Source organism: Lepus europaeus, chromosome 7, assembly GCF_033115175.1.
Source record: "Lepus europaeus isolate LE1 chromosome 7, mLepTim1.pri, whole genome shotgun sequence".
Taxonomy (NCBI): Eukaryota; Metazoa; Chordata; class Mammalia; order Lagomorpha; family Leporidae; genus Lepus; species Lepus europaeus.
In genome coordinates, this window is record NC_084833.1 from 5,660,312 (window position 1) to 5,684,404 (window position 24,093).

A 24,093-nucleotide genomic window follows, 5' to 3' on the forward strand; every position below is an offset into this window, starting at 1 on the left:
CGCCGGGCCGGCTGCAGGGGGCGCGGGCTGAGCGGGCCGAGGCGGCTCCGGGCCGGCTCCGGGCTCCCCCCGCGGCGGCGGCGGCGGGGGCTCGGCGCCTCTCCTCAGCCCGCCGCCCCGGCGCGAGCGGCCAGCCAGGCTGCACGCACGCGCGGTCCTCGCGCTCGCCCGCCGCCGCCTGTTGCGGCTCGCGCCGCCGACACTGGGTGGGCGTGCCCGGGCGGGGCGGGGCCCGGGGCGGGCTGCAGGCGCGCGCCCTCGCCGCGCGGCCCGGGTCCGCGGCTGCGCGCGCCCCCGGCGAGGCCTGACGCCCGCCGCGAGGACCGAGGCGGCCCCAGCCCTGCCCCCTGCGGCCCGCCCCGGCCCGCCCCGCCAGCGGAAGCCCCGCTTTTCCGGGGCGCGGCCCCGGCCGGGGGCGGGAGGGCTGCCGCGGGAGCGCGCCGCGGGCCCTCCGGGGGTGCGCAGCGGGGACCGAGCCCGCCGCGGGCGAGCGCCGCCGGGGAGCCGGTTCTCCCGTTCTCCCGGCGGCTCCCGCGCCCAGACCCGAGGCCCGCCGGCCACCACCCCGGGCGTCCAGCCGGGAAGCTCCCGCCCGAGGGCCGGCAGGGGCGGCTGGATTCCGAAAGGTCCTTGGCAAGGGGGAATTCTCCAGCTGGGCCGGTCTCACCCACGGCTCCCCTCCCCGGAAGGAGCCTCGCTGCTAGTGGATCTGAAATTCTGCCCCCTCCGGCCGCCCTGTGCCCATGGGACCGCCGAGGACCCGGCCTGCAGCCTGCACTCACACCTAGAAGAATTCTCAGGCCAGGGGCTGCACCAGGACGAAACCCACCGGCCCTCCCTGCACACCTCCCCCATCGCAGCACGGAGGTCGCTGGAACCCAGGGCCCATTCAGACACAGCACACGGACTTCTGGCCACACCTGACCTGGCCTACTTCCCACCCCAGTCACCTCCCAGTCCGCCAGGGCGCTAAGCTGCCTATTTTTACTCCCCAAGGACAACCCAGACCCGGAGGCCCTGGGCCAGAGCCTTCCTACGGGGGGAGGGGCGCTGGGAAACCGCTCGGCACAGCCCTGGCTTCACCTGGTGCAGGTGCGCGGCCTGGGGCGGGCAGCCCGGGGTTACAGGAGGGGGCTGTCTCAGTCCTGGAGAGAGGGCACATCAGCAGGGTTACAGTCATCTCTTTCCTTGGGAAACAGCTTTATTTACAAAACAGGTCTAAAATAAGAACATGAAGTGACAAGCCCTTGGGGACTGCAGGAGAGCTGGCGCTGGGGACCCACGTGTGAAGCCGGGCATCCAGAAAGGGGCCAAAGGAGGGCTGGATGGGGCTAGAACTTGAACTCCTTGTACTTCTTGCTGCCCCCGCGGCTGTCCTGGGGCTGGGCTTTCCGTTTCTTTTGCTAGAGGAGAGAGAGAAAAACCGGTTACAGCAGCTTACACGTCCACCTGGCCTCCTACACAGACAGCAGTCTGGGAAGAGCTGACTCTGGATCCGGGTCCCACCCTCTCCCACCTGCAGGAGCCCTTCCCCTCCCCGCCTGCTCCCACCATCCTTAGAGGCTGCCTGCCAGAGCCTGTCTAAAGAAGCCTGTGCCCGCCCTCACCACTAGAGGGCACCATCCCGCACAGCCCGGACGCCCCAGGCCCCCAGCCCCACCTTCTGTTTGGCAGCGTGCTCCGCCACCATGTCGCTGAAGTCCTCCTTCTCCACCTGGGCCTGCTGCTCCCGCACATGCTCCTCGTACTTCTGGGTCATGGCCATGGGGTCCAGCTCCAGCTCCTCGGGCGCCAGGGCCACTTCCACACCCTGCAGCTCAGGCGCCGGGCCCTTCCGGCTCATGACCTGCGAGAGATCGGGGCCTTGTCCTCTCCAGTCTCAGAAGCCCCCCCTCCCAGCCCCCCGAGCAGTGTCCTCCAATGCTCACCGTGGACATGTCATAAATGTGGGTCGACCCCATCATGGCCCCCCCGACGGTGGCTGTCCTCTTCTCTGGCAACACGGTGAACAGCTGAGGCGTTTCGCTTCTGCAGGGGAAAAGGCAGTCAAGCCCAGCAAAGGGCTAGAGGGTCTCAGGGAGGGGACGGCACCTCGGACTCTGACACGGGGGCACAGCCTCAGGTCCACCGAGGCCCATGAAGAGAGAACCGGAGGTGGGGCTGCAGTGCCGATGCCAGGGGATACAGCCTGGCAGGGGCGGAGACACCAAGAGGCCCCTGAACCAGGTGAGGGGGTCAGACCCAGGGCCCTCATGCCAGGGGGCTGACGCTCCAAGACAACACCGGTGCAGGGAGGCTGGTGGCAGGGAAGAGGCTGGAGGGCCCCGTCCAGAGTTAAGCACACAGCCCAGGCAGCCAGCACCGGCAAAGCCAGGGTCACACCCAGAATACAGAGTGGAAGTGCCACTGCCACCCCCGAGTCCGGCCTCTCCTCCACCTCCCTCCCCCAGAAGGCGTGAAGATCTCTTCACACAGCAGCCAGAGTGAACACCTTCAGCAGAATTCAGATCCTGCCACTCTTGCTCCAAATCCTGTGAGGTTGCTGATTATCAGTGGAATAAAATGTTACCATGACCCAGGGGCCGGCGCTGTGGCGCACTAGGCTAAGCCTCTGTCTGCGCCACCGGCATCCCACATGGACGCCAGTTCAAGGCCCAGCTGCTTCTCCCCTGATCTGGCTCTCTGCTATGGCCTGGGAAAGCAGTGGAAGATGGCCCAAGTGCTTGGGCCCCTGTGCCCACGTGGGAGACCTACAAGCAGCTCCTGGCTCCTGGCTTCAGATTGGCCCAGCTCCGGCCACTGCAGCCATTTGGGGAGTGAACCAGCGGATGGAAGACCTTTCTGTCTGTCTCTATTACTCTACCTCTCAAATGAATAAATCTTTCTTAAAAAAAAAAAATGCTACCATGACCTAAAGGGTCCATACTCTGGTCCTTACGAAATCTGCCCTCGCTGCACTGTCCAGAGTACCTTTCTGGTTTTCTTCCTTGAACATGCAAAGCTTGACTTCTGCTCCCTGACAAGAAGCAGCCCCCAGATTTATCCCAAAGCTGGTGCCAAAAACAACCAGAAATGGGCAAAATACACAGACAGTGATGCACAGCCTGGTGGTGGTCTGCTCCCCAAGGATGCGTGTGTGGGAGGCGTGGTCCCTGGTCTGGCAGTATAGAAAGGGTAAAGTGCAGGGTGTAGGGGTGCTGCCCCCCGAAGAGATGAAGCCAGTTCTCAGGACCCCTCAGTCAGCGCTGGAAAGACTGAGCTGTTATAAAAGCCAGAGCCGCACCCCCGGTGCCCCTCTCTGGCTTCCTGTCTTGCAGTGAGATCCCCGAGCCCACCCTCGGCCCCGCCCCGATACCACCGTCCTCAGGCCCTCACCAGAGGCAGAAGCAATGGGGCAGCTGGGTCTGCAATGTTTAGTCTCTACAACGGTGTGCTAAATAATCCTCTTCTCTTAGTACATTTCATTTAATAATGAAAAGGAGACGAACCCAAGTGGCTTTCAAGACACTAGATGTGGAGCCGTGAAGGCCAGAGTCTCCCAGCACAGGAAACAAGCGAGGTTAACCCTTCGGCTGTCCCGGCACACTGCCCTGGGCTTCCAGGCCACGCAACCAGGAGGAGACCCGGGAGAGCTGAGAGGACTCCTTGAGCTCGGGAATGAAGCTCCAAGTCCAGGGAGTCCAGGGCAGCCAGAGTTCACAAGACTGAGAACGGGGGGGGACTCAACCCACAGAGGGTCCAGCCCACGCACCAGGAAAGCCAGGCCAGGCAAGCCTCGGCAGAAAGGACTAGTGCTGGCATGCCTGCTGCCCACTCAGGATGCGAGCAGCGCTGACGCCACTCGCCAGACAGAAACCCGACTCCCGGGGCGTGAGGCCGCACACAGGAGACGTGGGCCCGTTACGAAGAGGATCGAGCGCGGCCTCCGACCTGCAGGGCGGCTGCAGCCCTGACACAGTGAGACGCCAATGGGAACATGGAAGTCCAGACCCAACAACGGTGCATCTCACACAAACCATCACGCATGCAAAGACGCAAGAAAATGCAACCCACAGGGGCCACTGCTGTGGCATAGCAGGTAGAGCCGCCGCCTGCAGCGCCAGTATCCCATATGGTGCTGATTCAAGTCCCAGCTGCTCCACTTCCGATCCAGCTCTCTGCTATGGCCTGGGATAGCAGCAGAGGATGGCCCAGGTCCTTGGGCCCCTGCACCCACATGGGAGACCCAAAGAAGCTCCTGGCTCCTGGCTTTGGATCAGCGCAGCTCCGGCCAGTGCGGCCATCTGGGGAGTGAACCAGCGATGGAAGACCTCTCTCTGTCTCTACCTCTCTCTGTAACTCTTTCAAATAAATAAAATAAATCTTAAAAAAAAAAAGAAAGAAAAATGTTACATGTTTTAATGTCAGAATACATATTATGGAAGAAAATATTAACAAACTTGAAGACACAATAATAAAAAACCTTTCTACATTTAAAGAAAATTTTCTTATTTCTTTAAAAGTGAACAGAGGCCAGCGCCGCAGCTCACTAGGCAAATCCTCCGCCTTGCCGGCACACTGGGTTCTAGTCCCGGTCGGGGCACCGATCCTGTCCCAGTTGCCCCTCTTCCAGGCCAGCTCTCTGCTGTGGCCAGGGAGTGCAGTGGAGGATGGCCCAAGTCCTTGGGCCCTGCACCCCATGGGAGACCAGGAGAAGCACCTGGCTCCTGCCATCGGATCATCGCGGTGCGCCAGCCGCAGCACGCCTACCGCGGCGGCCATTGGAGGGTGAACCAACGGCAAAAGGAAGACCTTTCTCTCTGTCTCTCTCTCACTGTCCACTCTGCCTGTCAAAAAAAAAAAAAAAAAGGGGAGGAATCCTTAAAAAAAAAAAAGTGAACAGAATGTCAGTGTCTAGTAGGACAACTTCACAAGACCCAAGAAACGTATAACTGCAATTCCTAAGGAGGAGAAAGAGAACACTAGAAGTATTTGGAGAAATAATGACCAAATGTCTCCAAAATTAATTTAAAAATATATATATATATATGAGAGTAAACTCACAAATCCAAGCTGCTCACCAAAGCTCAAGTGAAGGAAACTACACCAAGGCATAGTCATAGTCACACTGTTCCAAATCAGAAATAAAATCTTAAAAGCAGGGACCGGCACCATGCCATAGCCTCTGTCTGTGGTGCCGGCATCCCATATGGGCACCAGTTCATGTCCCAGTTGCTCTTCCAATCCAGCTCCCTGCTATGACCTGGGAAAGCAGTGAAAGATGGCCCAAGTGCTTGGGCCCCTGCACCCGCATGGGAGACCCAGAGGCGGCTCCTGGCTTCAGTTCGGCCCAGCTGCGGCCATGTAGGGAGTGAACCAGCAGATGAAGACTGCTCTCTCTGTCTCTCCCTCTCTCTGTCTGTAACTCTACCTCTCAAATAAATCTTTGAAAAAGAAAAAAGCCTTAAAAGCAGCCAGAGAAAAATGCGTCATGTACAAAGGAACTAATGGAAGGATTACAGCTCCCCCATTCTAAACCACGCAAGATGCTAGAGCAACATTCTGAAAGTACGCAACGGAAAAAACACAGTCTACCCAGAGCCTTAGACCTGGCAACGATCTGCCACAAGCAAAGTCAAGGGGCCAGTGTAGTGCACCGGGTGAAGCCACCACCTGTGACACACTGGAGCAACTGTCCCAAGTCCCTGCCGATCCAGCTCCCTGCTAATGCGCTTGGAAGGCAGCAGCAGATGGTCCAAGTACTTGGACCGCTGCCAGCCACATGAGACCTGGATGAGGCTCCCGACTCCTGGCGTTGGCCTGGCCCAGCCCCACAAGCCCCACAGCCCCACAACCATTTGGGGAGGGAACCGACAGATGAAGAGCTCTGTTCCGTCTCTGTCGTCGCTGCCTTTCAAGTAAGTAAACGAAATCTTTACAAAGAAAAAAAAAAAGGCCAAGTAAAGAACTTAAGACTACCAAAGCCGAGGGGTAAGCACTTGCCCTAACAGTTATGTCTGCATCCGTACTGAAATACTCGAGCTTGCTACCCAGCTCCAGCTCTGGCTAGACTCCAGCTTCCTGCTAATACAGACCGTGGGAGGCAGGGCAGACAATTCAAATTATGAGGCTCCCGATACCCATTTGGGAGACAAGACCTGAACTGGGTCCTCAGCTCCCAGCTTCCACCTGGTCCACCCTCGGCCACTGTCGGCATCTGGGGGGTGAACAGCAGGTAAGAGTTCTCTATCTTGTGTGTGTGTGTGTGTCTTTCTCTGCATCTCCAATTAAGAAAAATGATTTCAGGGCCAGTGTGTGATACAGCAGGTTAAGCCACTGCCTGTGACAGCTGCAGTCCCATCTGGGCACCAGTTCATATCCCGGCTGCTCCCCTTCAGGTCCAGCTCCCTGCTAATGCACCTGGGAAGGCAGCAGAAGGTGCCCCAAGTCCGCGGGTCCCTGTCTCCCATGTGGGAGGCCTGGAGAGAGTTCTAGGCTCCTGGCTTCAGCCTAATCTAGCCCCGGCCATTGCGGCCATTTGGAGAGTGAACCAGCAGATAGAAGAACTCTCTGTCTTTCCCTCTCTTCTGTAACTCTGCCTTTCAAATGAATAAATAGATCTTATTTTTAAAAAAAATTCTTTCAGCTGAATGAAATTGTGACCAGCAGATCCACAACAAGAAATGTTAAAGGAAAACCCTTCAACTAAAAGGAAAATGAAAAAGAAAATAAATTGATACCAGAGAGAGAGAAACCCAGATACACACAAAGAAATGGAAGAACATTGAAAATGTTATCCACAATTATGGTTGCTATGGTTGTTATTTAAATCTCACTAAAAGATAACTGACCCTGGGCCAGTGCTGTGGTACAGTAGGTTAAAGCCCAACAGTTCCAGTCCCAGCTGCTCCACTTCCCATCCAGATCCCTGTAATGGCCTGGGAAAGCAGCAGAGGATGACCCAAGTGCTTGGGCCCCGGCACCCAGAAGTTCCTGGCTTCAGCCTGGCCCAGTCCCAGTCACGGCAGCAATTTGGGGAGTGAACCAGTGAATAGAAGACCCCTCTATCTATCTCTCTCTCTCTCTACCTCTCTCTGTAACTCTACTTTTCAAATAAATAAATGTCTAAAAAAAGAAAAATATTTTTTAAAAAATTGGGCCAGCGCTCTGGCATATCAGGAAAGCCACCACCTGCAGTGCCGGCATCCTAAATGGGTACTTGGCTGCTCCACTTCCAATCCAGCTCTCTGCTATGGCCTGGGAAAGCAGAAGATGGCCGAAACCCCCAGGGCTCCTGCACCCACATGGGAGACCTAGAAGAAACTCCTGGCTCCTGGATTCAGATCGGCCCAGCTCTGGCTGTTGCAACCATTTGGGGAGTGAACCAGCACACGGAAGATCTCACACTCTATCTGCCTCTGCCTCAAACAAATAAATTAATTATTTAAAAAACACAATATTTAAAAATGTAACTGAGCATATAAACAGAAATAACAGCCGTGTGGTAGTACAGGATTTGTAGCACACGCAACGTAAAACGTGCAACAGCAGCGTAAAAGGCCAGGAGAGAAACAAGCCCTGCTGTGCGGAGCCTTGGCAAATGACGATGCAGGTGGGAACGATGAGCAACCACGTTCCTGGAGCAACCACGGAAACCCACAACAGAGTCAGCTCATCAGCCAGCAAAGGTAACACGGAGCCAAGCGGAGTAAGCTGTTCAGTAACCGAAAGGCAGGAATAGGACAAGGGGAGCTGCGCAGAGGTCCGAGAGGCCGTTTCTCGGTAAAGGGGCCAAGTGGTGAAGACTTCGGATTCCGTCTCCACAGCTCAGGGCTTCGAGACCCAGGCCTGTGCACAGCCGTGCCTCTCGGGCCCTTGGCACACACCTTGGCCCCAGGCCATCCGCGGCTGTCTCAGCTCGCACACCCCCTTCTCAGTAATGTCTTCCCGACGCCCACGCCCCCACCACACCCCTCCACAGCCACGACCGGGTTCCTCGGCCCCAGCACCCTCATCTACACCTGAAATGACCTTCTCACAGCCCGCTCCCTCGACGGCCTCTCTCACGGCCTCCCTCACGGCAGCCTCCCTGCTGCCCACAGGAGGGCCTGGCACAGAGCTGGTGTGCGACGCCGCTGACCAAAGGGGCGGGGGCAGTGCAGGCAGCGCGCTGGCCTAGAGCTGAAAGAAGAGAAGCCCTCCGCTCCCAGCCTGCCCGCTCCACTCACCCGTCCATCGCCTCCTCGATCTTCTTCTTCCTCAGCTCAATGAGCTCCGGGGTCTCCATTCCAGCTGGCACCGACGAGAACCCTCCTGGGGTGATGAGGCCACTGAGGAGAGAGGATTAAGCGCAGGGTCAAGAGAGAGCCTGCGAGGACCAAGCCCACGGGGACGCAGCCCGCAGGGACGGAGCCCGCAGGGCCGCTCTGCCCACCTGTCTGCCGGCGTGATGAAGCCTGTCTCATCCGGCTTGTCTTCGTCGCTCTCCTCCTCCTCCTCCTCTTCTGAGGACTCCTCATCTGAGGGCTCCAGCTCCCCCCAAGGGGTCCGATCAATTTCTTCTTCCTCCGTCTTGGTCTAAGAGAGATCACTCACTCATTCAACAAAGGTTCACCACGTACCTACCGCGTGCCAAGCTGTCGTGAGTGGGAGGGGCATACAAGTAGCCAGTCCCTGGCCCCGAGCTGGGCACAGCGCACACTCACTGCACCACAGGAACATGCACCCCCTCTTCACTCTGAGGACACCCAGCTCCAGGGTACTGACCTATAGCGACCGCCTCCAGTCAGCACCCTCAGGCCTGCCGGGACCCGGCCCGTACCTGAAATTCAGCAGCGTTGGTTCCAAACACGTCCCCGTAGAGCGGCTTCCCGGTCTCGTCTACTGGGGGCTTGCCCCAGCCGCCAGCATGGTACCCAAAGGAACAGCTCTGCAAGACGAGGGGCACAGTCAGCTCCACCTCCGAGCTCCACAAGACCGCCGCAGCCCTAGAGAGAGGTCACTCTTCCAAGGACTGAACACGGGCTCGGGAACTCCGGAAACAGTCTGGAGAAGCGAATTTGCGGTCCCACGGCGGCAGAGAGCAGTCAGCGAGCACAGCACAGGCCAGACGCTCCCCTGCGCGGCACGGGTACTTCAAATTTTATCTGAGGCTTAACAATGCCACTTTTTTACTTCAATGGCTTTACTTTTTTTTTTTTTTAATTTACTGCCGTTTTTAAATGTTGTGCCGGTGCTGAGATGAAATCGTTCCTCGCTGCCTACCACGTACGTACGAGGCGCACGGAACGCGCCGCCGCGCTCGATTTGGCTGTTCCTGTGCACGCTGCAGCAGCACACGGGGGAGCGCGGCGGCGCCCGCACAAGCACGGCCGTGAATTCACCAAGTGTCCTACAAACCCTGAATGATGAGACTGTGCCGCTCGGGCTCACCTCTGAGGCTGCTAACGCGGACGGAACACTTCACCACGAGCGTGTCACTTTGTTTAAAACAGTAAAATCGATTACTTCTTTTTTTTTTTTTTTTTTTTACCACAGTGGAGACAAGGAGAAGGAACACAGAAAACCCCTTCAGTTAAAAAAGCAGAGGCAAGGCCGGCGCCGCGGCTCACTAGGCTAATCCTCTGCCTTGCGGCGCCGGCACACCGGGTTCTAGTCCCGGTCGGGGCACCGATCCTGTCCCGGTTGCCCCTCTTCCAGGCCAGCTCTCTGCTGTGGCCAGGGAGTGCAGTGGAGGATGGCCCAAGTCCTTGGGCCCTGCACCCCATGGGAGACCAGGAGAAGCACCTGGCTCCTGCCATCGGATTGGCGTGCTGCGCCGGCCGCAGCGCGCCTACCGCGGCGGCCATTGGAGGGTGAACCAACGGCAAAAGGAAGACCTTTCTCTCTGTCTCTCTCTCACTGTCCACTCTGCCTGTCAAAAAAAAAAAAAAAAAGCAGAGGCAGCCCAGAGCGAGAGAAGGGGCGACACTCACCTCAGGGATGGGCGAGTTCAGCCCGGGGATTTTCAGGTTGGGGTACGATGGGGGTGGTCCGTATCGCTGCATGGCGATCAGCCACGGGGGCGGGACCTTGTGGGCGTTCTGCAGGACGAAGAGAACAGGAGAGCGTCTGCCTACCCTGCATGGCTCTGCCGCCCGCCGCCTCCCGCCCCCGCACCAGCCGACCAACACTCACGGGTCCCACAGGCATCCCCAGGGAAATCCTGAGCTCGTCCGACAGGTCACCAGGCTTCTTCTCCTTCAGTCGAGTCTCAAACTCCTTCCCCTGGGAATCGAGCAAAGGCTGTTATCGCGGGGACACCACTCTCGCACTGAGCTCCATGGCAGAAGAGGCCAGGAGAACAGAGAAGCCCCAACCCACGTCAGACACAGAATCCCAGGCCGCCGCACCGCTGCCCGCTCCCACCCTGACTCTCATCACGTCACTCCCCAGCAAGGGCAAGAACCAAGAGCACGGCCAGACGCTCAGTGCCTCACTGACCGCGGTGACGTGGCCAGCTAGCACCCTCCTCACCCATCTGAGGGCCTTAGACAGGATGAGCCCAAAAGCCTTCAAACTCCCATACTGTGGATCACTACTTCAAGGCCAGAAAAGAAGAAAACTTCTCTCGCACTTCCAACATTAAATATTCCTGAAAATCATCTACCCCTCGGCCCCTCTGTCCCTACGCCAACACACCACTCTGTAATCATAACCACTCCAAAGACACGGTCTGCATTTTCCCACCAAATGACCTGATTTTCAAATTTCAAAGTCCAGGGCTAGGCTTGCGGGCCAGGCCTGTGGCAGAGTGGGTTAAGCTGCTGCCTGTGATGCCAGCATTCCATAACAGCGCTGTGGCACAACGGGTAAATCCTGGCCTGCAGTGCCAGCATCCCATATGGGCGCTAGGTCGAGACCGACTGCTCCACTTCCAATCCACCCCTCTGCTAATGGCCTGGGAAAGCAGTAGAAAATGGCCCAAGTGCTTGGGCCCCTGCACCCACGTGGGAGACCCAGAAGCTCCTGGCTCCTGGCTTTGCCTGGCCCAGCCCTGGGTGCTGAGGTCATTAGGAAAGTGAGCCAGCAGATAGAAGAGTGATCTCTCTGTTTCTGCCCATCTCTGTAACTCTCTTTCAAGTAAGTAACATAAATCTGTAAAAAATAAATAAAAAGAATGTTCAGATTCCGTCTCATCCGGAATGAGACTAAGACTGTGGCGCCACCAAGCCAGGGCTAACACCTTCTACCCGAAGGTTATGCAGTCATGACTCCAAGGCCCAGCCCTGCACCAGCCCTGCCACCAGCCCCCAACCTCATAGTACAGGTCCCCGTGTATGGTCAGCTTCGGCTTGGTCTGCCACTTGAAGAAGGCGTCGTGCAGCTTCTGGTAGTCAATGTCAATCTTGCCCATCTTGGGCCGAACCTTCTCCCGCATTTTGGACTTCATGGTCTTCTGTTCTTCCTGCGAGAAAGCAGAGGGCGCCCCCTCTCTCATCTGAAGTCACCAAAGGCCTTTCTACTCAAGCCCACCCCGTGTGCAATCTGCACAGGAGTCGGCCGGAGCTCTGTGCCTCAGTAACCACCGCTGGGCCCCGCGATCAAGAACCCGGGAACCGGGACAGGGCTCCTCAGGAGGCAGCCCCCCGAGCACCGAGCTGCCCTCCACCTCCACACCACAGCCCCGTGTTAGCTGTCCCAGGGACCCGACGCTACCCTGCCAGAAGTCACCCCCTCGTCACTAGGACTGTGCGGCCACAAAGTGCACGCTGAATGGAGTCACCAGGTCAGCCGGCCAGGTGAGGACCGGGGGAGGAAGGGAGGAGCGAGCCGCTCAGAACCAGAGGCCTGAGCACGCACAGGGAAGGGCTCTGTGCACAGACCAGAGCTGCCTGGCCCGTTCCCTCCCCTCTGCCGCCCGCCGCACGTGCTGCGCAGTGGCACGTGCTGCGCAGTGCCGACTCCTACGCTGGAGAAGGGATACCCGGCCACGTGACCGGGGGGCAGGGTCTGGGGTTCCAGTCTGGAGAAGGGATACCCGGCCACGTGACCGGGGGGCGGGGCCTGGGGTTCCAGTTCTAAAGAAGAGATACCCGGCCACGTGACCGGGGGGCGGGGGTCTGGGGTTCCAGTCTGGAGAAGAGCTGCAGAGCGCAGGACCGCCGTGCCACCCGGGGCCCTCACCTTCTCCTGCAGGGCCTCCCGCATCTCCTGGATGCCTGTGCGCTTGATGAAGTCCGGAAGCTCAAAGGGGGGCTTCTCGATGCCACGCTTGCCTTGCAGGTACTTGCGCTTGAAGCACCAGTGTCGCGGCACTGGCACCGAGTTCCGAGTGGCCTTCAGGTGGACCAGGAGCTTCGGGTCCTGCGCCGTGACATCGTGCATCTCCACGACGTCGGGCCGGGCCACCAGCTGCAAAACGCACACGAGACCCTCTGGGGGCGCAGGTCTCAGGTCCGAGGCTCTCCCTCCTGCTCCGTGGAGGACCCACACCCACGTCTCCCGGGCCTCCTCCGCGCCCTCCTGGGGGTTCCGAGAGCAGCTCCACGCTCTGCCAGCCAGGCGCGCATCCTCTCAGCCTCACCTGCTTGAGCTCAGCCACGGTGAAGCGATTCATGCGACGCAGCTTCTTCTTGGACAGCTTGGGCGCTTCTGGCTTCTTCTCCTGACACGGAACAGTCACTGCGCGTGCGCAAGGCCCTCGGCCAGAATCTGAGGGCCCAGCCCACCCCAAAACTTCCGCTCCCATTGCCCGGGCAGAGTTCACCCCTCCCCGGCAGCAGGCGAGCGGCAGGCCCGTGGCGCGCCCAGAGCCCTGACCTGCTCGTCGTCGCTGCTGTCGTCGTCGCTGTCCTTGTGCTCCTCCTCGAAGCCCTTCTTCTTGGGGGCGGCGGAGCTCTCCAGCTTGTCCAGCTTCTCCGGCTCCTTCTCCTTCTCCTTCTTCACGTCATCGGTGAGCTAGGGGGGCAGAGGGTGCACCGGCCAATGCGGAGCCTGCGCCCGCCCAGACCGCTCACCGCCCGGCCCCTCCGGCCGCGCCGCCCCGTACCTTGAAAGCCTCAAAAATCCTCTTGAAGAAGACGAAGTTGGGCTCATAAAGCTCGGGCTCTTCAGTCACGTACTCGATCTCCACGTCAGCGGCCGGCGAGTCCGAGCTGCGGGACCGGCCTGGGTCCTTCTCGCGCTCCCCAGAGCTCTCCGAGGGCGCCCCCCGCACGCGCTGCGGCTTCTTCTTCTTCTTCCGGTTCCGGCGCTTCCGGTTTTTCTATCGTGATGAGGAAAAGCCACCAGGTGAGAAATCCAACCAATCACCATGCCTGACCCCCCGAGCCCTGACCCCCACCCCGTTTCCCCAGGAGGCGATCCCAGGCACGTGGCCACAGAGAGGCCGGGAGCGCGACTCCAGAGCCCTCCACGCTCAGGCTGCGTGCCCCTGGGAAGCTCCTGTACCCTCGGAGTCACAGCTTCCCCGGCCGTAAAACAGTGAGCAGACACGAGGAACCCCAAGAGTCGCAAGGCGATAGAACAGACCCGGGAGACGCTCAGGACAGGAACCCACACAAAACAGCGGCCACCCCTCACTGGACACCTAGCCGGGGGCTGCTCCGGTGCCCACACCCAGCTTCCAGGCCGGCTCCGCCCCGTACCTCCTTTTTGGATGTGGACACTGTATCTTCCTCGGTCTCGGAGGCCGACTGGCCCAGGGACGAGCGAGTGTCTGTTTCCATCTCTTCTTCCTCTGTAAGGGAGGAGGGTGGCGATCAGGGCCCGGGCTCAGCCACCTCTTTACCAAGTGCAGGCACGCCCCAAGCCCCCCGGGGGCGGAGAGGGAGGACAGGTCGCGCTGGCCAGGTCCCGCCGCTGCGGCCGCGCCAGGCCCGGCACCCACCCTGCTGCGCGTTCATCTCCTCCTGCCGGCTCTCCTTCAGCTGCAGGATCTTCTCCAGAGCCTGGGGGATCTTGGGACCCACAGAGGGGTCCTCCATCTGCCGGAGACACCCAGTGAGAGGGGCCCTTGCCCTCCAACACCCCCCTCCTGTAGTAAAAGGCTGCCGCCCAGGTGACGTGAGCAGTAGACGGACAACACCAGCTGCACGAGACAAGGCTCAGCACTCAGAGGAAAGGCCAGAACGCCGCCCCGGACACGCCCCCGGTCGCCTCTGCCCTGCCCTGCGATGCTCTAAACAGGACCTCTCCCCCCTCCCAAGAACTGAAGTCCCCCTCTTCCCACAGAATCTCCTCGGAAACTCTAGAAACAGTCCCCCCACTCTCCTGTCCCGAGACCATCCGTCTCACCTCTCTGTTTTCATCCCCAGGGGGCGGTGGGGGACCACGAGGCCGAGGAACGGGGGCCCCCATGGGCAGAACAGTCGGGGTGGGACCCACCGGGCCCACGGGAGCAGCAGCTAAGGGAGGGGAGAAAGTCCAGCATGAGCAAAGACAAAATACTCCTTAAAAAAGGACTTCCTTGGGGCCAGCGCTGGGGCACAGTGGGGTAAAGCCCTGGCCTGAAGCGCCGGCATCCCATATGGGTGCTGGTTCTAGTCCCGGCTGCTCCTCTTCTGATCCAGCTCTCTGCTATGGCTGGGAAAGCAGGAGAAGATGGCCCAAGTCCTTGGGCCCCTGCACCTACATGAGAGACCTTCGCATCAGCTCAATTCCGGCTGTTGCAGCCATCTGGGGAGTGAACCAGCAGATGGAAGACCTTTCTCTGTGTAACTCTGTCTTTCTTTCTTTCTTTCTTTCTTTTTTTTTTTTTTTTACAGGCAGAGTGGACAGTGAGAGAGAGAGACAGAGAGAAAGGTCTTCCTTTTGCCATTGGTTCACCCTCCAATGGCCGCCGCGGCTGGCGCACTGCGGCCGGCACACCGCGCTGATCCGATGGCAGGAACCAGGTGCGTATCCTGGTCTCCCATGGGGAGCAGGGCCCAAGCACCTGAGCCATCCTCCACTGCACTCCCTGGCCACAGCAGAGAGCTGGCCTGGAAGAGGGGCAGCCGGGACAGAATCCGGTGCCCCGACCGGGACTAGAACCCGGTGTGCCGGCGCCGCAAGGTGGAGGATTAGCCTAGTGAGCCGCGACGCTGGCCTTGTCTTTCAAATAAATAAAATAAATCTTTAAAAAAAAAAAAAAAGTATGTCCTTGCTCCAAGTCAGGGTGCTGGGTACCCTTCAGGGAAAGTGGAAGGGAGCCTAGGGTGTCTGGGTTTTGGTCCAGGCACAGGCTGTGGGGGTATACTCGGTTTGTGAGTGTGCCTTGAACCGCACATTTACGACAGGAGCCTCTGTAAGTGTCACACACACAGCGGTCTCACAGATACCAGAAGCCACAGATGCTTAAGTTCCTCATGCACAGTGGCGTAGCATTTGCATATAATCCATGCACAGCCTGCTGTGTGCTTTGTCAGCTCTAATTATTCATGATGTGTAACATGACGTAAACTGTTGTACTGTTCAGACACATTGCTTAGTGACAGTCAAAATTTTTCCTGATTATTTTCCATCTGTGGTCAAGTAAGTGGCTATGGAACCAGCAGACACAAAGGGCTGACTGTGTTCACAAAGTGGGTGACTGCCCTTAAAAACTGTTTTAAAAACTCCTGGGCCAGCGCTGTGGCATAATGGGTAAAGCTGCCACCTGAAACGCGGGCATCCCATATGGGCAGCGGATCTAGTCCCAGCTGCTCCACTTCCGATCCAGCTCCCTGCTAATGGACTGGGAAAAGCAGTGGAAGATGGCCCAAGTGTCTGGGCCCCTGCCACCTATGTGAAGGACCTGGATAAAGCTTCTGGCTCCAGCCTGGCCCAGGGGCCCAACCCTAGCCATTGCAGGCACCTAGGGAGTGAATCAGCGGATGGAAGACCTCTTCCCCACTCCGCCAACTTTGACTTTCAAATAAATAAATTAAAAAAACTCTCTTAAATCAGCTTCCTGCCCTTCCCTTCCCAGTTCCTACCTCGAGGACCCAGAGGGGTGCGAACGCCAATCTGGCCCATGTCCTGTGGGGGCCGCGGGACGGCGGTACCCATCTTGGCAATCTCCTGCTGCCGTTCCTGCTCCAGTAACACAGCTGCCTACGGGAGGGAAGTGGAAGCGGAGACGCTGCTGAGAAATGTGTCTGGCAGGCAGCCCTGGCACTGGCAGTCTCTTGGCTGGGCTATGGGCCCACGGAGAGCAATCAGAAACCACTTGGGGTCTGACTTCCCCTCCACCCCCGCCCTCCTGATCCCGAGGAGCCCTCTCATCACGATGGGAAATCCCTGAAAACACCACTGAGGAAAACCCCAGGAAACGCCTGACTCCTGGCAGAGAAGTTAGCATTCGGCCGAACAGTGCCTTCTGTTTCTCAGTGAAGAGTTCTCACCTCCCAAACACTAAGTTACCTGGAGGGAACTCCAAATTCCACCCTTTAAGATCTATACAATCTGAGCAGACAGCACGTCACATACACTTCCCTACCTACCTGGCTTTTAATGCTTATCTTCTCAACACTCCTCAGTAACCCATCGGGGAACACTTGGCACAGTGCACCTCTGGGCCCGAGATCTCGTCCACCATCCCAAACTTGGTCCCCCACAGTTACTCCACGTCCGACACAAAGGGTACCTTTCCAAGGGACCCAGGATGGCGTTGTGTAAGACTAGTGGTGGACCGGACAGGGGGGCATCTTGGGCTTCAGGGGCTGCAGTGTGGATTTGCTAGACAGTCTTGATTTGGGCTTTTCTCACAACAACCCTTTACAAATCGGAAAACCCCTTACAAATTAGCTCACAGCTCACACAGGCCATAGGTTGTGGTTTGCCAACCTGTGGGCTGGGGAAAAATGGAATTCTTCAAGAGATACTGGAATTTGGTAGGGGATGAGGCAGCCTCCAAAGAAAACGTGAACGGTGCCTCTCATCCTGCACACTAAGCACTGCTAAGTGACAGCTAACGGCCTGGACCACGAGATCAAAGGTTAGGAAGAGGGGTATTACCCGCTTCTGCTGCTCCAAGAGCTCATGCTCCTTCAGTGAGTGATCTCCCTGCTTAAAAAAGAAAACAAGCTCACACCAGCACAACGCCCCACAGGCCCGTCTGCCCCAGCTCTGCCTCCTGGGCTTCTCTTCCAGCCTACGGCCTATGTCCTAGTCTTTGGTCCCGGAGTCAACTCTCCGCAGGGCCCTACGAGGCCAGGCCCAGGCCCCCCCGGCCTACCTGCTTGGCGCGCTCCTCTTGCTGCATGAGCAATGCCGCCTGCTGCTGTGCCAGCTTCAGCCGCTCTTCTTCCGACAGCGCCACCGGCTCCCCCACACGGAGAGGAGGCGGGGGCCCCAAATTGGGTGGGTGGGCCATAGGAAAGCCAAGGCCAAGGCCTGGTGGGGGTGGAGGGGGTGGCGGAGGAGGCTGCAGAGGAGGGAGCCCCATGGGTGGCGGTGGCATGGGGATCCCAGAGAGCTGTGGAGAAAATGCGATCATGAACTAGGAGGCATTTACCCACGGCCTCTGCCAACATCCACTGGGAACCTACTCTGAGCCAGGCACTGGGATTCCAAGTCAAATGAGACCTGATCCTTGGGGTCGGTGCTGTGACACAGTGGGCTAAGCCTCCGCCTGTGGTCCAGCAGCCCGTATGGGTGCAGGCTCGTGGGGAGTGAACCAGCGGATGGAAGACCTTTCTCTCGGTCTCTGTCTATAAACCTTCCTCTCAAATACATAAGTAAAAAAATCTTCAAAATCAAGGAAAAAAAAAAGAAAGAGACCTGATTTCTTGCTCCGTAAGAAATTGTTCCAGGCAGGCGCCGCGGCTCACTAGGCTAATCCTCCGCCTTGTGGCGCTGGCACACCGGGTTCTAGTCCCGGTCGGGGCACCGGATTCTGTCCCAGTTGCCCCTCTTCCAGGCCAGCTCTCTGCTGTGGCCCGGGAAGGCAGTGGAGGATGGCCCAAGTGCTTGGGCCCTGCACCCGCATGGGAGACCAGGAGAAGCACCTGGCTCCTGCCATCGGATCAGCGCGGTGTGCCAGCCGCAGCAGCCATTGGAGGGTGAACCAATGGCAAAAGGAAGACCTTCCTCTCTGTCTCTGTCTCTCTCACTGTCCACTCTGCCTGTCAAAAAAAAAAAAAGAAATTGTTCCAGAGCATTGGGAGAGAACGGGAAGTTCTTGGGACACCATCCAAAGAAAGCTGTCAACTGTCTCCACAGAAAAACACCACGAACACCACTGTTCCGCACGATTTCAGGACACTCGCAGGGACCAGCGCTGTGACACAGTGGGTGAAGCCACCGGCTGCAGTGCCGGCATCCCCTGCGGGAGCCAGTTCGAGCACTGGCTGCTCCACTTCCGATCCAGCTTCCTCTAATGCTCCTGGGAAGGCAGTGGAAGATGGCCCAAGTCCTTGGGCCCCGCACCCACGTGGGAGACCCAGGGGAAGCTCCTGGCTCCTGGCTTCAGCCCCAGCCACTGCAGCTACTTGTGGAGTGAACCAGCGGACGGAAGACCTCTAACTCTGCCTTCCGAATAGATAAATAAACCTTTTAAAAAGAGACATTTCCAAAGGCCACTGAAGGAGTCCAGAGACCCATGGGTCAGAGGCACTGCTCTGGAGAAAAAGAATCAAATCCTGGATAAGAAGCGACACAGACGCGAGACAACCAGCGTGCCAGGCGGCTCCCATGAGCAGGGATTCCACCCGGGTGGTCAAGGTCTCGCCCAGCAACACCGGGAAGGGCGAAGAGCTCGACCACCGCCCCTCCCGGGGGTATTCCAGCTGACTCCCCAGTGCCAGCATCCCAAGGCGCAGACGCCGGGGAAGCGGGCCAACCAGCGTCCCCAGCTCCGCCACGGCAGGTCCGACCAGGTGAGGGAGGGGGCTCCCCTTACCTGTGCTGCCATGGGAGGGGGCGCGGCTTTGTCCCCATCTTCCCCTCGCAAGACCGGCCGGTTCAGCACGATGCCCGTCTGCGAGAGAGAGAGGAAGGCTCCAGGGCGGCCCACCCGGGAGCCACAGAAGCCACCCAGCGCCGGTCACCACGGCACCGAGGGGCGCCCCGCGCTCGAGAGCGCACGCCGGGCCGCCAGCACTCACCTGGCGGGTGTAGCTCTGCAGCCGCTCCACCAGCTCCTCGCGGCTCCCTGCGGGGCGAAGCGCGGGTCAGCGGCGCAGGCCCGCCCCCGCCCCCGAGTCTCCCGGGCAACCGGGCTCCGCGTCGCCACGGACCCTCCCCGGCCCCGCGTGGCCCCTCCAAGTCCTCACCCTGGATCGGAGCGCCTATCTCTGCCAACTTGGCCTGGAGCTCCTGGGCAGCCCAGGCGCCATAGTGCCCGGGAGGCGGCGGCGGTGGCAGCTGCAATTCGCCTTTGGGAGGCTCGGGATGCTCGGCCGCCATCTTAGCCACAGGAAGGCGCGCGACCAACCCGGAAGCGCCGGCCGCCCTTGGGGCCTACTTCCCGGAACTTCCGGCAACGCCGCACGCCACGTCCTCTCGGCGGCTGAGGGGAGCGCGGCCGGGTCACGTGACGCGCCGGCGCCGGCCGGCCGCGAAGCCTCCTGGGAGTCGTAGTCCTGAGTCCGCGGCTCCGACGCGGAGAGCGGACCTGGGCTGCGGCGCCCGGAGCGTCGGCGGGGCCGCGCGGGCCGCGAGTCCTGGCCGCAGGGAGTGTTTTCTGCGTCTCGCCCGCCCGAGCGCGGGCTCCCAGCCTCTGGCTCGGCTCCCTGGCCAAGCGTGAGAGGCCTGAGTGCCTGCGTTCCCGGGGAGTCCCGAGAGACTCGCTCCCCCGGCGGGCGCCGAGCGGAAGGTCGGGCCGATGCCTGTGATAGAAACGGCGTCTGATTGTCTGCCCGGCCCGCAGGACGGAGTGGAGCTCCGGCTGCCGGCCCGCAGGACGGAGTGGAGCTCCGGCTGCCGACTAAGCCCCTTTTCACACCTTCCAGGCCCGCCCTCCGCTGCTTTCCTGGAGTTCTCGTAATGCGTTCAAATCTGCTCCATCTTGTTTAAGTCTTGGTCTTTGCACTTACACCCGCCTGAAAAAGACGAGTCCGGGCTTGATCTAACGGCTGGCAGCCCCTGGCGTGCAAGGGGCGCCCAATAAAGGTGACCGGGAGAGAAGATCTTCACCGACATCACTTGTTATCTTTTTTGGTCTTGGTCAGTCCCACTCTGCCTGGCATCCCCCGCCGAGCTGATGGAGAAGGGGAGCAGGGGACCCCTGCCTGCCCAGCCTCCACGGGGCAGCTCCCCAGGGGGCCCCTGCCTGCCCAGCCTCCACGGGGCAGCTCCCCAGGGGACCCCTGCCTGCCCAGCCTCCACGGGGCAGCTCCCCAGGGGACCCCTGCCTGCCCAGCCTCCACGGGGCAGCTCCCCAGGGGACCCCTGCCTGCCCAGCCTCCACGGGGCAGCTCCCCAGGGGGCCCCTGCCTGCCCAGCCTCCACGGGGCAGCTCCCCAGGGGACCCCTGCCTGCCCAGCCTCCACGGGGCAGCTCCCCAGGGGACCCCTGCCTGCCCAGCCTCCACGGGGCAGCTCCCCAGGGGACCCCTGCCTGCCCAGCCTCCACGGGGCAGCGCTGTGCCACCAGCGCTGCCGTCTCCAGGGCCTGTGTGAGTCCACTGTGCTGAGTGACAGGAGGACTCACAAAGGGTCTCGCACGCACACACACACACACACCCCTTCAGGTCCCTTCTCTACCCAGCTGCATTTATCTAACTGCCCTCAGGGAGGAATACCTGGGAGCCGGGGGCACAGCACAGAAGGCGAGGGTTGGGGGACAGGGCAAAGCACTGGGCCAGGGGAGCCAGGCTCACACCCCTCGCTCCCACCCACACAGTCACCACACACTCCTGCTGCCAGTCTCAGAGTCACCATAGCACAAGAAAAAAAAAAAAAAAGCAGTGGTGCCCTTCTCTCCGGCACGCCAGCCCACTCAGGCAGAACCCCTCCCGGCCTAAAGGAAGGTTCTTTCTGCTCCCTGTAACCGGAGAGCCCACCGGGGCAGGTCAGCTGAGGCTGCAGGCACCGAGCCACGTGCCTCCACTGTCGGGAAGGGGGATCTCTGGGCAGAGAGGGAAGGCTGCTGGGAGAGGGTGACAGAGCGGGGGCCAGGGAGGACACACCAAGTCGGCCTGATTTTATCCCAACAGCCCCAGGATGCAGAGAGGAGGGGTGGGCGGCGAAAAGGAGTTGACGTGCGTGCGTGTCCCAGGGGCCACACTGCGGCCACAGCGATCTGACTCTGCCCTTCTCTTCCACAAGAACCCCCCCACCCTGCACAGTGCCGACCTAGTGCCCGTGTGGGCCCGCAAGGGGGAAACCAGCCCAGCCCAGGATCCTGACCTTACCAGGCCCAGAGCAAAAGAGGAAGCAGGGCCCACACCAAGCACACGACCCTGCACGGGGGCTGTTGGGAGGTGCTGCCGGCTCCCAGGTGGAAGAGCTAAGGACAGAGGTGGAGCCTTCCTCAGATCCCCCCTGCAGCTCAGAGAGCGCCCATCACAGCTGGAAGCCACAGGGCTCCAAGGTGTTGCCTGACCACCCGGGGCGTCACAGAGAAGCAGGGCTGAACTTGGGCTCTCGGGGCTGGGGTCCCAGTCGCACACGGCCATGGTCAGGAGTCCTCGCGGAGGTCAGCAGTGCTGGGCGCAGCAGGAAGCTGCGTCAGGGGGACAGGCTGGGAGGGGAGGGGTGGACAGGGCCAGAGCAGGCTGGAGGTGTGGGGAGGAGAGGAGGCAGCACAGCGCGCCTGTGACTGCACCTGCCGCCCAGCTCGGCCGGGAGAAGGGTGCCCCTCGCTCCAGGAGCACCGGCGCCCAGGGACGCACAGCCCTGCGGGAGCGGACACCTTCCCGCCCATGAGAGAAAGGAGCTGTCCACCTCGGACCACGGACAACGCTGCCGAGCAAGACGCCTGCATGCAAAGATTCTGCCGCCCGCAGGGTGTTCACTGGCAGCCGCGGGCCCACGGAGCCCCCTCCCCTCCCCTTCCCCCCCACCCCTGCGCGGCCCGGCCCCCGCCCCGCCTCCGGTGTGCGATGGGGGGCGGGGGGCGGGCAGAGCCGAGAGGAGCGGAGCCGAGCGGACGCCGCCACCTGATCCCATGCAGGCGCGGTGAGCCGAGCGACCAGCACTCGGCGCGCAGGGCCCGGGCTCCCTCGGACCCGGTGCGGCTTTCGGGACGAGGGGCGGGAGGTAGCAGCGGCCACCCGCAAGGCGGGTCGCAGGCAGAGCCCGCAGGCGCGGCGTGAGTACTGCAGTGGCGGGCCTGGGGCTGGACGTGGACCGGACCGGGATGGGAGAGCGTGGTGGGGCCATAGAGCCCGTGGAGCGTGCGGAGGGGCGCTGTGCCCCTGGGGAGAGCGGCAGACCGGGTCGGGGGCGACTCTAGCCCATCCCCTATGGGGACCAGATCCTGGTGGCCGCATCCCTGGGGGAGGCTGGGATGCAATTGAGAGAAGGGGGTGGGTGGGGGTGGGTAGTGATGCAGAGAGTAGGATAAAGGATCCGGAGGCGGAGATGTGGGGGTGGTCTGGTCGAGAGGAAGAGGGGGCTGGGGACCAGGGGTGGGGGTGGAAGGAGCTCTGCTCTCCTGGCCCCTCCCCTCCAGCCCTGGGTCAGTTTCCCTGGGCACCGGGCTGTGCCCTGGTCAGGTGAGGATGTGGTGTCTGTGTCAAGAGCTCTGCTCTGGGTGGTCCAGGCCAAGGCACCCCCTCCTGGAATGTATCAGCCCAGAGGGGGAGGGGCTCATCTGGGAGCAGGTGGGCTTCCAGGCCAATGTTGAAAGCCCTGGCCGGCTATTCCATTTCTTCCTGAGCTCCCTGGAGAAAAAGAAAGCAATGTGCAAAGCGGGTGGCTGCCGAGGTAGACGGCTTGGACTAAAATTAGCACGGGCATGCTGACGAACCTGGCGTCCTGACCTGCCGGGGACAGCTGAGGGGACCTCTCTCCGCGGAGAAAACCCAGGAGATGGAGTAGTCTCAAGTCTCCCGGCGCGGGCCCAGGGCCGCTGCTCCAAGGCCTGGCCCCCACAGCCCCGCCACTCAGCCCCAGGCCCCCCCCCCCCCGTGGCCACCATCCCCGGTGCATCTCCAACAGAGGCATCTTGGAGTGAGCTCGCTGAGGAAGGCCGAGGGCAGGCCGGCCTCCTCCAGCGTCCACGCAGTGCCCCCGCGGGACCTGGAATGTCGGCCCCAGCCAGAGACAAGGTTACTGCTCCCGAATACCTGGAGGTCTGTCATGGAGAAAATGTTCCCTGTGCTCCTGGAGGGCAGCATAGAAACAGCGCGACGGGGAGGCCGAGGGGCCGGCCGAGGGGCACTGCCAGCTGCCCCGAGAGAACTCTGCTCAGAAAGAACCAAGCAGCCTGTCGCTGACGGCCGTCAGTAAGCAGCGCCCACCAGCAGGGCCTGGTGTCCAGGGAGTTCCCAGGCGGACCTCAGGCAGCCTCTGGCCAGCTCCCCAGGGCTGAGCCACGGAGGGGAGGGTGGGAGGTCCAGGAGTGGGATGGAGGCGGGCAGCAGGCACCCGTCACCCTGTGGGTGCAGCCCACAGGCCGGACCTCCTGGGCGGGCCCAGGCTCCTCTGAGAAAGAGGGTGGGTTCAGCAAGGTTAGCAAAGGTGGGCACAGGCTTCCCCCCTCTCCAGGATGTCCCCTTGGGAAACTCCATCTGCTCACCAAGTCCACCAGGCAGGATGAGAAACAAAGGGAAGACAGCGTGCATCCTGCGAGGGCCAGAGCTCCCACTTCCTCCCGCCGCTGCCCCCAAGGCCAGGTCAGCCCTCCATGGCCCCAGAAAGGCCTGAAGGGACAGGGAGGGCCTTTCGCTTCCTCTGCTATGCCCTTGGTTGCCCTCTGTGGCCGTACCCTACAGCCCCTGGGCTCCAGGCGGATTAAGTTCGTCTGTAGGCTGGTGAAGAAGCCCAGGCAGTGGGACCTGGAGAGAAGGGAAGGCAGGGCCTGGACATCTTTCCGCCCAAACAGGTTTAAATGTAATCCAGGATTAATAGGGGGTGTGGGGTTAAAGCAGCCAAGCCCAGGGCCCAAGGGAAGGTGACGGTCACGGTTTTCACATTACCTCACCCCTCCGGGGACCCAGGTGCCCTACTTCCCCTTTGGAGAGGAGTATGTGAGAGAGCCCGACTGGGACTAGGAGAAACAACC

The 24,093-nt window shown here is 60.6% G+C and overlaps 1 protein-coding gene across 2 annotated transcripts; it reads right to left on the reverse strand.

The window, feature by feature from the left end:
- Nucleotides 1-1,179: 1,179 nt before the first annotated feature.
- SF3B2 (splicing factor 3b subunit 2) lies at nucleotides 1,180-19,359 on the reverse strand. 2 transcript variants are annotated; one of them, XM_062195804.1, is made up of 22 exons: nucleotides 19,197-19,359; nucleotides 19,029-19,075; nucleotides 18,824-18,901; nucleotides 17,159-17,398; nucleotides 16,939-16,986; nucleotides 15,918-16,035; nucleotides 14,257-14,366; nucleotides 13,850-13,946; nucleotides 13,608-13,699; nucleotides 13,010-13,225; nucleotides 12,781-12,918; nucleotides 12,545-12,625; nucleotides 12,145-12,372; nucleotides 11,276-11,425; nucleotides 10,156-10,245; nucleotides 9,954-10,061; nucleotides 8,801-8,908; nucleotides 8,414-8,556; nucleotides 8,208-8,309; nucleotides 1,929-2,028; nucleotides 1,661-1,846; nucleotides 1,180-1,403 (listed from the first exon to the last, which is right to left on the reverse strand). In XM_062195804.1, the coding sequence occupies exons 1-22, from the start codon at nucleotides 19,327-19,329 to the stop codon at nucleotides 1,332-1,334; spliced, it is 2,685 nt and encodes an 894-aa protein (XP_062051788.1). In that variant the 5' UTR covers nucleotides 19,330-19,359; the 3' UTR covers nucleotides 1,180-1,331. The 2 variants fall into 2 exon arrangements, with proteins under 2 accessions (XP_062051788.1, XP_062051787.1); XM_062195803.1 differs by having other exon boundaries at nucleotides 16,939-16,989.
- Between the last annotated feature and the right edge of the window lie 4,734 nt (nucleotides 19,360-24,093).

Excerpts from the sequence above, each read along its gene's own strand:
- SF3B2 (XM_062195803.1), bottom strand. The coding sequence starts at position 19,329 with ATGGCGGCCGAGCATCCCGAGCCTCCCAAAGGCGAATTGCAGCTGCCA. Across the intron at positions 19,076-19,196 it reads GATAGGCGCTCCGATCCAGG|GGAGCCGCGAGGAGCTGGTG; the intron begins GTGAGGACTTGG and ends TTCGCCCCGCAG. Across the intron at positions 12,919-13,009 it reads GGATTTTTGAGGCTTTCAAG|CTCACCGATGACGTGAAGAA; the intron begins GTACGGGGCGGC and ends CTGCCCCCCTAG.